Raw genomic sequence first — 14,509 nt, 5'->3', positions numbered from 1 at the left:
GAGATGGCTTCTGAAAGACACACACTCTCTGTTTAGAAACTCTTTAGAAAGTAGCAGGAGAAGAGAGTTCAAATAAATTTTTTTCCTAAAGCACAAGCTTAACAGTGGATAAGGTGGAAGCATGAAGTCACTTTTAATCTACTATAAAGTGAGGTAAGCAAAGGGATTATCACTTAAGACTCGCTGACATGAAGCTCTGAGAATGACATTTAAAAGCAATGGTGGATTACAGAGTGACATCATATTAAATGAACACATGCCAGAGGTTTACATAAAAGACCTCAAAGATCATGCTTTTGTTCTCAGTGCTAAAACCTCTTAGCCATTTTTACACTTCTGGTGGTGATTAGGCTAAATTAGAGGTGCAGTTTTTCACAGCACCAGCAACTCGGTGGCCCAGATCTTCACTAAGTGTGAATGGGCACGACTCCATCTGAGCTCAGCCAGGCCACTCACTCCAGCCCGATGTCACAGCATTCAGCAACTGGAGATACAGCCCAAATCTGCATTTCATTGCACAGTACAGTGAGTCTGAAACCACTCCCCTTCAGGTCCCTCTGGACTTCATGTTTCAGTTATTCAAAGTACTCTGAATGCTATTTAACTAAACATACATGACAAAACTATCCTGAATTTAAAGAACAGCACAGATGTGTAAATCTCTCATAATGGAATATCCTTGAAAATATTTAACAGGATTCAAAAGAGAAAGCTGTGGGGGTTTGTATTTCGTTGGTTTGGTTTTGGTTTTGTTTGTTTGTTTGTCTGTTTGCTTTTTGGTTTGTTTTGGTTTGGTTTTTTGCAGACTAGTTTGTGAGACTGGAAAAGCCTAGAGAAACACACAAGCTCTAATCTGTGTTTTGGATTATGCCTTCCCCGTTTTCCAAAGACCTGATCAGCCTGATCTCCCTCTGAGGCCAGAAGATGTAGGTATGTACCTTCTCAGTTTCTGCACAGGCAGGTAGCACTGTGTACCTCTTCCCTGGTCCCTGAAAATGTGCTACAAGACCAACCTCAGAACCCAAAGGAGTCTTTTTTTTTTTAGCTCTCAAGATATCAGAAGGGTGAGTATTACTGTTACAATATTTTAGAGATGAGGAAAAAAGCACAGATGGAATTAATTTTTTTAGCTCCCAGAACATGACAGCAGAAGCCTATTTCATCTGTGGTCTCCCAGAGATAGATGAAGCAACCATCAAGTATTAATGCTGGAATTGACAGTCCCCCAAATCACCTCCTTTAGGTCACCAAACAGCCACCTAAAAGCAACAGACTCCTCTAATTACAGACCAGGGTGAGGTTTGAACCAGCCTTCTGGAGGGGACCAGCCCTTGCAAACCATTGAAAACTTACACATTCTGATTTTCTTAAATAAATAAAAGAAGCATGTGGGAAAGAAGGGGACAGAATAAATTGGATGTGGGAGCCCCCAAACCTGTTTCCCAAATGAGCAATGTATCTATTTGGTGAAAGTCGTAAAACTCTGCAAAACACGCAAGAAGGCCTCTCTGAGCAGCTGTTTGCTTTGACTCCGGAGGGAGCTCGCTCTGTCTCCTAAGCAGCACAGTACCATCAATCACAACCTGCCAAAGATTTTCTACTCCAGTAGCAAAGTAAATATGAAAACACACAGGTTTCATTGGTATGTATGTTCTGTGGCTCTCCCTGCTGCAGGAACGACCATCGCTGGGGTCCCATCCTGAAGCACGGGACGGGATCCCAGTGCAGCCCCACGGAGGATAACTGAAGGCGCTCTGTGCACCCTGATAATGCACAAAGCTCCAACAGCACACACTGCAAAGGGCTCCTCTCCTCCACGGAGCCAGGAATCCCCTGCATGGAGGGGGTGTTGGAGAGGCCTCAGCAGGGAATGAGGAGCACCATCAGGTGAGCCCTGCAAGGTTGAGCTGAAGCGTGCTCAGGGCCACGGGGCACTCGGAATATTTCACCACCAAACTCTGACACCCCTTCAACGCGCATATTGGAAGCAAAACTTTTCAAAGGATTCCTGTCTGGCAAAATTGATGGAACTTTGTGTGTGTTTTTGTAGAATGGGAACAGCAAAAGGCACATCTGTGACAATAACAAATTCCAACTCTGAAGCAAGAGACACTGGTGTTTCTAAAAGCAGTTATAAGATTATGATGATTATTTTTTGTATGGCTAAACAACATATTTTCCCTTAACCCCACTTGGCCTCCCTTGGCTGAATCTCACAAAAAACAACAAAGGAAAGAGAGAACCAGACTGGAACAGATATTCAACATGGAAAATCTTGGGTTTGACATTAAATTTGGTATATTTGTAAACACTTGAGACATAATCTTTTTATGATGAAAAGTTTAACAGTCAACTCCTCTGCCTGTGAATCACCCTGCCTAAGCAGTTCAGGAATATTTTAACTGGTCCTGAAAAGGTATTCTGTAATTTTTAACACAGTAAAAAGGAAACAAACTTCAACAGGGAGGGGTAATAGAATCAGATAAAAAAATAGTGTAGGCTGGATATCAGAAAAAATCTGTAATAATATATTAAGATTTCAGGGAAATGGAGGAATATCCTTGATTAAATGAGATAAAATCCCTACCAGAGGGAAATTAAGGGCAACTCCACATTATCATGTAGATGGAGTCATCTCTATGTTTAGGTCTTCGGGACAATTCAGTCCTACTGAAAAACATGGAATTTGTGATTAACAGTTCAGGGTTTGTGGTTTTTTGGGGTTTTTTTACTATTTTTATGTGTGGGCAGAAGAGCAACAACAATTTTTTGTTAATAAATAATGTCAGAACTGCATCCTAAAACACCACCAGGATGTTGGTAGAAAAACAAGGTTGCTTTTGTTTTTTACAGTGCATAATGCCTGATGGGTTTTAACCACAGTCTAGGAGCTACTGTTAAAAAGCTTCTTGCTGAGTCAAGCCTAGGCATGCTGTTTACCAGGGTTAGCCCCAAAGGCTCTTACACTGGCAGGGACTTTTAAGCTGAGCTAAGGAGTTTTAAGTTATTTTTGTTGTGCTTTTTAAAAAATCAGCCCCCCCCAAAATGTAATAATAATAATAATAATAATAATAATAATAATAATAATAATAATGGTAAGCATGTAATTACCTCCCATACCTGCCAGCAACTTTCCTCTGGAGTCAAGGCTTGGTCTTGCAAAGCTGATGCTGTCCCCTTACTTTTAAGCAGAGACCAGGCCCCAGTGGATTAGGTTTTTGTGAAGAAGTTCACCACAATACAAAATACCCCTTTTGTTAGAAAAGGACCTGTACTAACTTATGAAGTGAATTTCTCTGGTTCAGCTTTGAGCCTGCACACTCCTGGCTGATGACTTTCGCTGAAAGAGTGCTGACCTACAACCAACAGCAAAGAGTGAAATTCTGACAAATCAATAAAAGCTGCATGCAGCAAATGCATGTAAGACCCACCACTGCTCTTCCACAGAGCCTGGGCCATCCTGTGCTCTGGAAGAGAGGATCACAGGGAGAAACAGTATGTGGCTCTGTATTTTGATCCTGTATCTTCAGAATAATGTAGAACCTCCAAATTTATTTTTCTGTCTTTTCTTAGCCTTTGAGTATTGCAGTATTACTTACTGTTAAATGAATGTTATGGTGTGGCAGTGTTGGCTCATACAATTTATACGCGCCAACACAATTTCTTTTATTCATCTGCTCTAGTTCTACATTCCTTGAATAGATTTCATCCCATATTCAGTTTCACTCCATTCTGCACTGCATCCTTTACAGTGTCCACTGGACTCCAATCCTGCCTCTCCCTCTATCCTCCATATTACCACAGGCACACAATCACTGCAATCCAGGACAATATCCTGAATCCACAATATTCCTGTTGGTTTGCACTGCAGAGATCAAGGGTCATCTGAATGAGATACTTTATTTTTCTAGACATGCCAAGCAAGCGCCATGATTCTGTCAAATTGTTAATGCCAAAAAAAAGTCCAAATATTAAAGATGTCCAAAAAATTCACCATCAAATAATTAAAACCATCAGTGGTTGTACAGAAAAGTGGGTTGTCCTAATGACTGGAGAAACACCAAAACTAGACTTCAAGGAAAGCCCAACATAATCTGCTTCTGGACATATATAAATCGCAGTGATTTGGAAGATGACTCAAATCCTGAAAATTATTTGTCTTGCTGCTTAACAAGAAAATCACTGAGACACAAGGAACGACAACACTGATGAGAAATGCAGCAAGTCTTTCAGGCCTGGCTTGGCATGGGGGTCCTTTTTTACTCAGGTTTTTCACATTCCCATCTACGTTCCCCAGCAAAAAGTGCCACAGGTGGTTCTGCTCAAGAGAGCTTTGCAGATGAGTTCTCTCCAGTTGAGATAAAATAAGGTATGTTCTCATTAGGCCAAATGCAAACAGTGATGAAGGGGAATGCACTGCCAGGTCACATTGAGCAATCAGGAAACAAACCTCCGACATAATACAGCAGGCAGATAATAAGACCCCATAGTTAGCAACAAATGAGACTGCACTTAATTTGGCGTGCAATGTTCACATAATTAGATAAATTTGGTACCGTCAAGACAGCAGACAGGTAGAATATAGACTTGATGAATTGGGGGCTCTCTGTCAGGCACCGATCACATTAATCATAAAGCCAAAACTCAGTGACGCAATTTTTCTTCCAAACATTTACCGTAATTTTCTAGAGTGAAAATATGCACATGCCCTTGGGGATTTTTTACGGGTTGTTTACTTTTGAAACAAGAAGGATTGATTTCTGCACCACCAGGATGGAGTACAAACTTCTAGAAGCTCATCTGTGCCCAGAGAGTCCACCCAGTGTATTGAACAAGAGCCATGCAATCACCAGGTGTGTTCTGGCCCGGGTGTACCACCACATCTGGATGATTTCACACTGGACATCCTCCAGCAAGGAGGGTGAGTGCTATGTTGTGAGCTCCAGAGCACAGACTGGAGGAGAGAGAAGACAAAAGAGAGGAAGAGTAAAAAACAAGAGGAGTTAAGGGCAAGACATGATTTCAAGATGTTGGCAGATAAAATCTGAAGAGGAAAACTGATTGAGTGACCACAGCTGCAGAGAATTTTCCCAATGTGGTTGTGCCATAGTGCAGGGTATTGACAAACAGCCAAATGGAAGTGGCATTTCCTCGACCCTCAAAAATTGCCACAGCCAAGAAGCACTTGGCTGCTCAGCTTTGGTGCTTCTCTGGCCACAAAGGCACCTTTCAGTGCAGTGCCCAGGTAGTTTCAAAGAGGACTGTGTTTCCCCTTTAAGACCCGAGACCAAGTTTTCTCTCCAGTGCCTTGCAAGTTGGTTTTGTGAGAGGAGCTGCTGGGAATGAGAGGAATCCCAAAGAAGTAATGCAACAGGTATTGGCCAACAACTCTACCCAAATACTAAGCAGGGCACACTTGGTCCACTAAAAGACAAATGTGGTAACTGCTAACACAGTAGATTATTAATATTGGTGCAGATGAACTGAAACCTGATCTGCCAGCACTGTATACTTGGCCAGGGTTGATCAGCTGGGCATTGCCAATATGAAAAAATACTGGGGATACTGGGGATATGATTCACAGGGACATCGCATCAGTGGCAAGCTCTCAGTTGCATTTTGTAGAAGACCTTGCCTCATGGCCCCACCACAGAAACTGCTGCAAAGCCCCAGGGCATATGCAGTGCCCCCAAACCTCCTCGTGAGGATTGAAGGAGCGCACCAAGTGGGGCACACAAATAACCTGTGACAAACATCAGAACATCTGCCAGCCTCTCTTCTAACCACTGTTTTGAATATCACACTCTTCTGTACGTGCTTTATTAGCCAGAGCTCTGGCTTATTAACTGTCTCCCAGCAAGTTATTATTCTGTCTTTTTTACTACAATTTTTGCATGAAAGACCAGAACTATTTCATGCAGTCTCCCGAATTCCCCCCAGTTCCCATGTTAGCTACCTGCTTTGTCATTTCCCTTTTGCACACAGCATGGAAGAAGCTGCTCTGCCCCTTTAAACATCCAGTCAAACTGACTGTCAGCCAAAAAGACAATGACTTGTCTTCTGGTAGGATCCTGGGGAATGCCCTATCATTTATTTCTTGCAGTATTTTGGAAGCAGAATAAAGCTGTGGTAGCTGTGGGGCTCCACAGATCTGGCCGCTGCTGTCTGCATTACTTGCTTCCCAGGGTCTGTTCCCTGTGCACACCTATCCAGAAGCAGCACAGCTCCACAAACAGCCCCTTCAAAGCTGGGTGAGCACATTCCCGGGCCAAACAGCAAGGCTGCAACAGGATTCCAGGGGCTCAAAAGAGAGTTTTTTAAGTGATGAGCCCTAGTTGTTCTTTCCCTGTCCTTCTTGCAAAATTATTCTGGCCCTCAGTGGTCAGAAGTGTCCCTCAGCTGGTGTCTGATCCCTGTGTTTCAGCTGCAGGTGAAAGGATTTGGGGATGGTCGTGGGACTGCCAACCCCATCACGCTGCTCCTCACCTCTCATGGGAAAGGTGTATGTCAGGGACTAGAAGAAACACTTCCAGCCCCACAGTCACTAGAACCTCTGCTCACATCCCTGCTGGCTCCATTTTCCTTGCCCTGATCAAAGCTTACAGGAGTGATAACAGGTCTCTCTGTAAACATCTCCTTCAAGACATCAAGAACGATTGAGCTGCCATGTCCTGGATGAGGAGATTAAACACGAACTTCCCTCTCAGGGTGTAGCCCCTGACCAGCCTCTGCTCACTGCCCATCAGCTGCCTCAGGGAGAGAGGAGACCTTTCATGAGAAGGTCACCACCAAAACCCAGAGTGCTGCCCCTCCAGGTGGACATGGACACCCCCACTACTGCTTTTAGAAAATGCCACCAGCCCGTTTGGGCTGTTGTCCAGCGAAATCAAACTGAATTATGGCATTCCCGGCAGCCTTTTGCCACTGTCCCCACAACTGGCAGGCAGGGAAGACTGGTACACAAGGTCTCCAAAGAGAGGGAGCAGTGCTGGGTCTTTGCCAAGATGGTGACAGAAATGACCCAGGCAAGGCATGATGTGAGAAACACGGCGGGTGCGAAAACACAAGTCAAGCCTGTCCCTGGGACCTGAGCTGAATAATGACAAAGAAGCCCTACACTCCCATCCTGCTGCTATAGGGCACTTCTATAGGCTTAACAGAGCTGTAAAGCCCTCCTGCCAGGCAGGTCAGTATTGTCACTGGATGGGGACAATGGCGTGGAGGGTGGCCAGTCGGGCCAGCTTGCCAGAAGGGCAGTGAGTCCCAGGGACTTCAGCAGTGGGATTCAGAATACTGCAGGTTGCTGACATTTTAGCAAGGCACGGGAGTGGAGGTGTAAGACTTACCCGTGGATAGCGTGGATAGAGTGAGGTTCGTAATGGTATCGTCCTTCCTGGTGGCGCATGTCAATTGGCAAAGGAGCGTGGAAGGCCGGAAAAATGTGCTGCGGCACTGTTATGGGGAATAGAAGAAAAAAAAAGGGACTTCAAAAACTTTTCCTTCCCTTTTAAAACAATTTCAAAGGCACTAAATCTCCATGAATTTCAGAGCAAGAGCAGTGCAAGACAAGGGGTCTTCATGATATCAGCGCTATCATACACCAGAGAAGTGGAATGAATAAATAATCAAAGTCATGCGGAAAAATCCTACATCTTCGACATAAAAGATCTCCAACAGGGTTTTTGACAAAGACAAGCAGCTAAGCGCTCTTTGAACTTGAGGAGATTATAGCAAGCACCAAGGAAAACTAGACTTGCAACGCAAATCAGACTCAACAGAGCCTGGTGGGATCCAGACCTGCACCGTCCCTCAAGCCTGGAGTGGCAGCAAACACTGTTCTTGAAGGTCTGTACACACAAGTTGGAAATATTTACCTAAAAATATAACAGCAAGAGCGGCACTAAAGCAGAATGTCTAGGCAGTCAGAAGAGGCTCAGAAGTGCCTACTGCCAGGTTCTGAGAGAGGAGCTCAAATTGCTCTCACTTGTAATCACTTGAGGCCCTATTTTTTATTCATTTGAGAAGCTTGTTTCATCTTTGATGGAAAGATAAAGTGGTCTCAAAAGGCAGCGAACACCTACATTGACTTATTAAATCTACAGGTTTTAATATTTATTATTGACCCCAAAAGTTAACGGCGAGAATATTTGAGTGAGTTGAGCTGATGGAAAATTCATCAGGTTATTTCTCCTCACCACCCCCGACAACGCTGCCTGGCCGCCTGGGCCTTTCCTGCTAAAATTACAGAAACTAAAGAAATAGAATTAGCAGAGCCTCGATAGCGATACCGCACAACCGCAACAGCGATCCCGTACAATCACCCTCTGACAGGGCTCCACGCATCTGTGAAGATGCCCCTTTCTACATCTGTGGCAGCGACCAGCTTGAAGATAAAAGGTTGGTCTTGCACTGCCTTTACGAAAAGTCAGAAGTTCTTCATCAAAGATTACTCAATATTGTTGCAGGTTTTACCATTCTTTCTCTGGCGTCTTGGCCTTTCTGTCTAACTGGAGACCAAAAATTAAACAAACCCGACCTCCTAAGAGAGCAATTCAAAACCCAGCCTGTGCTCGGTATTTCACTGCAACTTGCCTCCGCGACAGGTACCATCTCTCTGGAGACTGGGGAAGCACCATCCAAAACCAAAGTGTCAAGGCTTGGGCCAAGTCTCTCGCTGTCGCTCAGCAAACTTCAGAAATGCCAAACTCTTTTTCTACAAAAGACTTAAAGTTCATCCTTTAGCATCTGTGACTCCAGCTGCACCAGAGCTACGCCGACTCTGTCCGGCGGGGCTGTGCTCCGCTTGGGTCCGTCGCGCAGAGCCCGTGTGTAATCCTCATATAGGTCTCTCCCAGCATATCAGCGAGAGGATCTGCGGCTCCTGCTCCCATTGCAGAGCTCAATCCCTGAGCACAGCGCGGCACAGGCGCGTCAGCCAGGCTGCTGGGAGAGGTGAGAGACTACACAAAAACAACCCTCCTGCCAACTCTGCTGAAAGGCGTTAAGCTAAGGTAGTTGGGGTGGAAAGTATTTAAGGCTCTGCAGCAGACTTGCTCTCCGTGCTCCAGCAAAGGGCTGGCACCTCACACCACCTGATACACTGGGAGCATTTTTGCAGCTCGCCTAATGTCAGGACACAGTAGAGTAACTGTTAACCGCCTCCCCCGCTTCTGCCCCCCTCCCCTCCTCTCCCAAAAGCAGCTCAGGGAGAGAATGAACTTGGATTCTTCAGGATTTGCTTTTGCAGGAGGAAGATTCACCCTTTAACTGTCCTGGATAGGGACAATCTGTTACATAAGGACACTTGCAGGGAATCTTCATTTTAAGAGGCAACCAGTGTTTTTCCAGATTAAAAATACGCCAGAGTTTAGCTGTCTCACCCCATCCTCTGCTCACATAGCACAGTAAAGCCTCTGGTCTTCCCAAACCATGCTCAGTTCAAATGCCCACCTAGGCTGGCAGACACCTACAGCTGCTGTCCTCCCTGGGGACACTGCTGGTCCCTGGCCACAGCTGCTGCCACAACCCACGGCTGCTGTGGGGATCAGAGGAGTTGAGCTTTTGCATCATCACATACAAAGCATGGTCACAAAATCAACTGTCCCTGCACAGACATCCAATGGCAGACAACACAAACGTCTCTTCCAGCCTGAGTCCCCAGGCTGGGCTTCCTGCAGTGCTCACCCCGTATTTATGCTGTACAAATAAACCAAAAGGAGCAAGAAAACGTGCGTGGTCCTGGGATCAACCCAAAGTGCTGCTGGTGGCATCCCTAGAGGTGAAGATTAACAACCTCCCAAAACAGGGTGGTCACTGTGCCTCTGATGGACAGGTCTGGGGCTGAGTTAATCCCCAGAGTGCAGCAAAGTGAGAGTGACCTGGGCTGAAACTGTATTGGCCACTGCAGCTGAGTTTTAATGATGTGGAGAGTTGCCTTAATCCTTTGGCCTGTTCCCTAGGGCAATTTAATTTATTAATAATGATAAAACTACTAAAACCAGGTCAAATTGAATATCTTAAAAGCCACCCCAGTTATGTTTTATTTCGTACCTATGCATTTCTATACGATTGATTGCCGAGATAATACTGGAAATTTCTGTGCTAAAAGAGTCAATCCTTGTCACTCAGGAGAGCTGGGAAAGAGAAAACACGGGCTGTTTGCTGCCTGGCCTCCTTTCCTAGCTATCTGTTGGTATAAAATTGACATCTGAAGAGAATTTCTCCCTCCTCACACCTCTGATTATTAATGGGAGAAAAATTTCCATGAACTTCCTCCTTCCCACTGCACTCTTGGCTGGTTTTTAACATTTCAATCTATTTGGCCCATGGAAAGCTCAGCAATGCCTCTGCCTTGGGTATCTGTTTCACATCCCCAATTCCTGCTCCACCATGTGCCCTGTGCTTTGCTGCTACTAAAGGCAAGGGTTGTTTTTTTTTTTCCATCCCTCTGCAACATTCCCCTTCACAAGTTCCCCTCTGCTTCCCTGCCTGGGAGCACCAGCCAAGCCTACGGGCTCCAATGGCTGGTGCTGTTCATTTTTATTCTCTTCCAGGTGCTTGGTCAGAAATAATGAATGGTTTTATAGGCAATCAACTACCAATTCATAAACGTCAGCCTGGCTCTGCTTCTTGTTCCCACCCCTCCAGAAGAGGACTGTGAGCTGGCAGCAGGACAGCAACACATGCTGTTAACAAAGATGGATGTTTTACACATACGAGTTAAAAAGACAATTATATTCAATTACTTCAAGTAACTTACGGTGATGTATTCCTGAATAGCCACGCGAAGGGCAATATGATGATTAGGGCAATGAATTTGCCAACTTTAATCTAATCAAGGCAATCTTTTGTTTAGCATTATCTGCTTTGCAGTGGCAGAGGATTTACCAAACCCAAGCAATCTTTGTAGATTTAACCCCAAAGCTGCCCAATTAGAGCTAATGATGATTGCTTTACACAAGAGGGAGGGGGATTTTTGCAGGCCTGGGGAAAGCTTTTCCCCAGGAAAAGGTTGGGCTGTACCAAGCCATGCACTACAACACTCTGAGGTGCAAAGGCATGACATGGCACCTCTGAAAGTCTCCAAGCACTGGAACCACAGACAAACATTTTGTCTGGTTCCTGCTGAAGGAGGAGAGCACATCAAAGGCAGGACCCAAGGGGCAGGGGCAGTGAGAAACAGCGTGTTTTGCACACAAACTACACAGCTCTACCCCAAGTCATGGCTCACAGCTCCCAGGGTGAATGAAGCAGGGCAGCAGAGCACAAGGCACACTCGGGAGGCCCCACCTTCCACCCCACCAGGGCTCCTGCAGGAATGTGTCTGCTCTGCCATTTGATAAGGGGGAAGACGCTGCTACCTGTCCCCACTTGTCGGAGCCGATTTTCTGGCCAAGGTTTACGAGCAAGACACGGACCTCCCACTGCTGCGCTCTCATCCTTCTCTATTCAAAGGCCAGCCAACCCTCTGGCTTCAAAGAGAAAAGATAGGAGGCAGAAATGCAGGTTTAAAGGGGATGTCCCTTTGCTGAAAATCCCAGGAATCAGGGAGGGAGGCACAGAAACAGCCCTTATTTGAGGATGATGCAGGCTTTTGATTATCTCTAAGATAAACCTGTGCTTCAAGAGAAACACAGACTGCCTGTATGGGTTTTCACAGCCAGCAAAGGAGCTGTTTTGGCATCACTCAGAGCAGCACCTAAAAATTTTTGAGCTCAAAAGTGAGAATTAGGAAGGGTCTAGCAAGCTTTTTCTATTCAAAATCCTTCAGCTTACATGTTTGCTGGGGGGAAAAAAAGAATAAATCAGACCCCGTGGCACTGAAATGAGTTTCACTTGGAGTTTGCTCTGACAAAAACAATTCAGAAAGCCCTTGGGAAAGGACTTAAAGAAGTTGCCACTTTTAACTGGGGTGCAACTGGGCTGGGAAGAGACCCTGAGAAGCTCCCCACAAACCCAGTACAAAGAATGTACTGGGCTCCCCCTACTTATCTGAAGCACATGTGAGTTGTGCAGGCCACCATATGGCTAAAAAATATACAGCTTTCCTACAGGTGTCCAGTAATGATCTAGCTGTTTAAGTGACCTCTCTCCGGGACAAGCAGTCCAGCCTGTAAGTAGGCTTCTTTGCCACCAGAAACTGTGCATGAATATTTTGCAATCAACAGCGAAAGTCATTTGTTGAGGAAAAAAAGTAAAATATCACTGGATAATTCAGTACATGTTGTGCTTTTCTCAACAAATTTGGAAAAAAAGACCCCACAAAAATTAGTATCTTATAAAAGAGGACACACAAATTCTGATTTCTTGAGATGTCTTTTGGTTTGATTTCCTATGGAGTCAGTGATGCATGGGACACAGCTTTCATGAAGGGATCACAAGCTCCCTTGCAAAGACTAACAAAGCTTTGCCTCTCTTTAGGAAGGGAAGAAAACATGCATTTGAAACACATTCCTGTTTTTTAACTCGAGAGGGGCTGAAGCAGGCTAATGTAAAATAACTTGCACAAGTCTACAAGAGCAGGAAACCAATGAACCTCAATCACAGCAGGCAGAAACTGCAACTTTATCAACTTTATCTCTAGAAGGCTTCAGAGCCCTGGAGTACTGGATTGATTTGCGTTACTGGGAGAAAAACTTTTCCAGACACCAGCTCACACTCTCCTGTCACTGCAGTGTCATTAGCAGCTGTGCACAAGCAGCTGACAGAAAAAATGGGAAAGGGATGTCCCAGAGGATGCTTGTGAGATTTTGCCAGTAATTCCACAGGCAAACTGAGCTGTGCTGTCAGAGGCCAAATCCCTCTACCTGGGGAAGGTGGGATGCTGCCTGGTGCAAGACAGCAGCTTACAACAACTTTTGCTGCTTTTTTTTTCCCTCCCAGCTGCAGCTTCTTTGAAAAAGATAATACTAAAACAATGGATATCTGAAAACACCCTTCTTGCTGTATGCATTTTCTCCCAGATATCCAAATCTCACTCTCTTTCTCAAGAACAAGGTTAAGGTGCAACAAACATGAAGTGTTCTTCACTCAGTAATCTCCCAAGGAAACCCAAAGCATCAAGTGAGAAAGAAATCTTAAGCAGCATTCATTTTTCATGTTACACTTTTTAACATCCCAATTTTACTCATCCACAGTATATATTTAAAGAGATGTATCTTGGCATCCAACAAGCACAGTGGCAGTGAAACACCAAAGACAGGTCTGTGCTTTGTTCCCCAGCTTTCCTGTGGTGATTTGCCTCACATCAGAGCTCTCCAGAGTTGGTGGGTTCTGAGCATCCCTGGAGAGTCTCAGCGTGCAAGCAGGGAAGGCAAACCCAGCCCCGAGCGACTGAGTCTGTGTGTGGCTACTTGACTCCCTTTGATAGTCCCTCCTGGGTGTTTCACTGTTGTATTTGGATGGCCGCCCCTCTGGCTGCAGGACTGTAGGTGTCGGCAAGGGAGATGTTTTTGTGTTTGTGTGATGTCCCCAGAATAATGATCTAGCTGTTTAAGTGAGCTGAGCGAATGAATGAGCACAAGAAAAACATCTTCACTGAAAGCGCAGCCAAAGTTAATGCACCATTAATAATGGTCTGGGTGAATTATTGGAAGGGATAATAGGCCTGGGGTCAGGGAAGGTCTGAGACAAAGAACAGGGAAAATTGGGTCACAGAAACATGACAGAGCAGATCACGCTGATGCGTCTGTGGGATTCTCCTCGGATGAAGTCATATACCACCATGCAGAATATTAAGGGCTTTGCAGGGACAGGCATTCCCAGAACCACCACTCAGATCAATATGGGAAGGAGCAGGAACAGACACACAAGGCTACGTTGGCTACCTCTTAGTCCCCCTTTGAGAGATTCACTTTAATGTTGTTTAGCTACTTTGCAAAATACACCATGTGCCTCCCTCAAAATGGGATACTTATGCAGTGGCCAATTACACCAATCTGAAAATTTTCTAAGCATAGAGAGGTGTCTGGGCAAGTGTGTCCCCTTCCCTGAATGGCAGCACCATGCATTTCACAAAAAACCCAAACATCTGAGGTGCTTCAGCATCTCTGTTTTTCTGCCTCCAAACTTGTGGAAGGAGCTGCAACCACTGCTCCTGCCCCATCAGCTGCCCGCCTTCACGACACTAAATTACTGACTAACCTTGCTTTGTCAGAATTTCCTTCTTTAAAACGGAGATAATAATACCTCCCTACCTCAGAGGTTTGGTTAATGTTTATACAGCAGTTTAAAAATGATGTGGTAATTAAGTGCTCAGTATTATTATATCAACGCCTATAATGATTCCAGCAGACAGCACTATAAACAGGGCTGCACCATGCCTACTTTCCTTTTGTTTGGCTTCTTAGCATTTGGTTTGGTTTTCATACAGCATACTTCAATTATTACTGGTTAATTATTCTGTTGTTTTATTACCTGCTCAATGGCTTTGACAAAAATAAAAGAGGAATGAAACAAGAATAATAATACGAAATATTCATTTTGGCCCTGGGAACATTATAGCGAGGAG

The 14,509-nt window shown here is 44.9% G+C and overlaps 1 protein-coding gene across 2 annotated transcripts in view; it reads right to left on the bottom strand.

The window, feature by feature from the left end:
- GLI2 (GLI family zinc finger 2) overlaps positions 1–14,509 on the bottom strand; it is a 188,235-nt gene that overhangs the window by 60,188 nt on the left and 113,538 nt on the right. For both annotated transcript variants that reach the window (XM_033065373.1, XM_033065372.1), the window contains exon 3: positions 7,347–7,452. In XM_033065373.1, the coding sequence (XP_032921264.1) occupies positions 7,347–7,452 (106 nt within the window). The remainder of the gene's footprint in view (positions 1–7,346; positions 7,453–14,509) is intronic.

Source organism: Catharus ustulatus, chromosome 7, assembly GCF_009819885.2.
Source record: "Catharus ustulatus isolate bCatUst1 chromosome 7, bCatUst1.pri.v2, whole genome shotgun sequence".
NCBI lineage: Eukaryota > Metazoa > Chordata > Aves > Passeriformes > Turdidae > Catharus > Catharus ustulatus.
The sequence above is the reverse complement of the archived record's forward strand: the minus strand, read 5'-3'. Positions and strand labels throughout refer to the sequence as shown.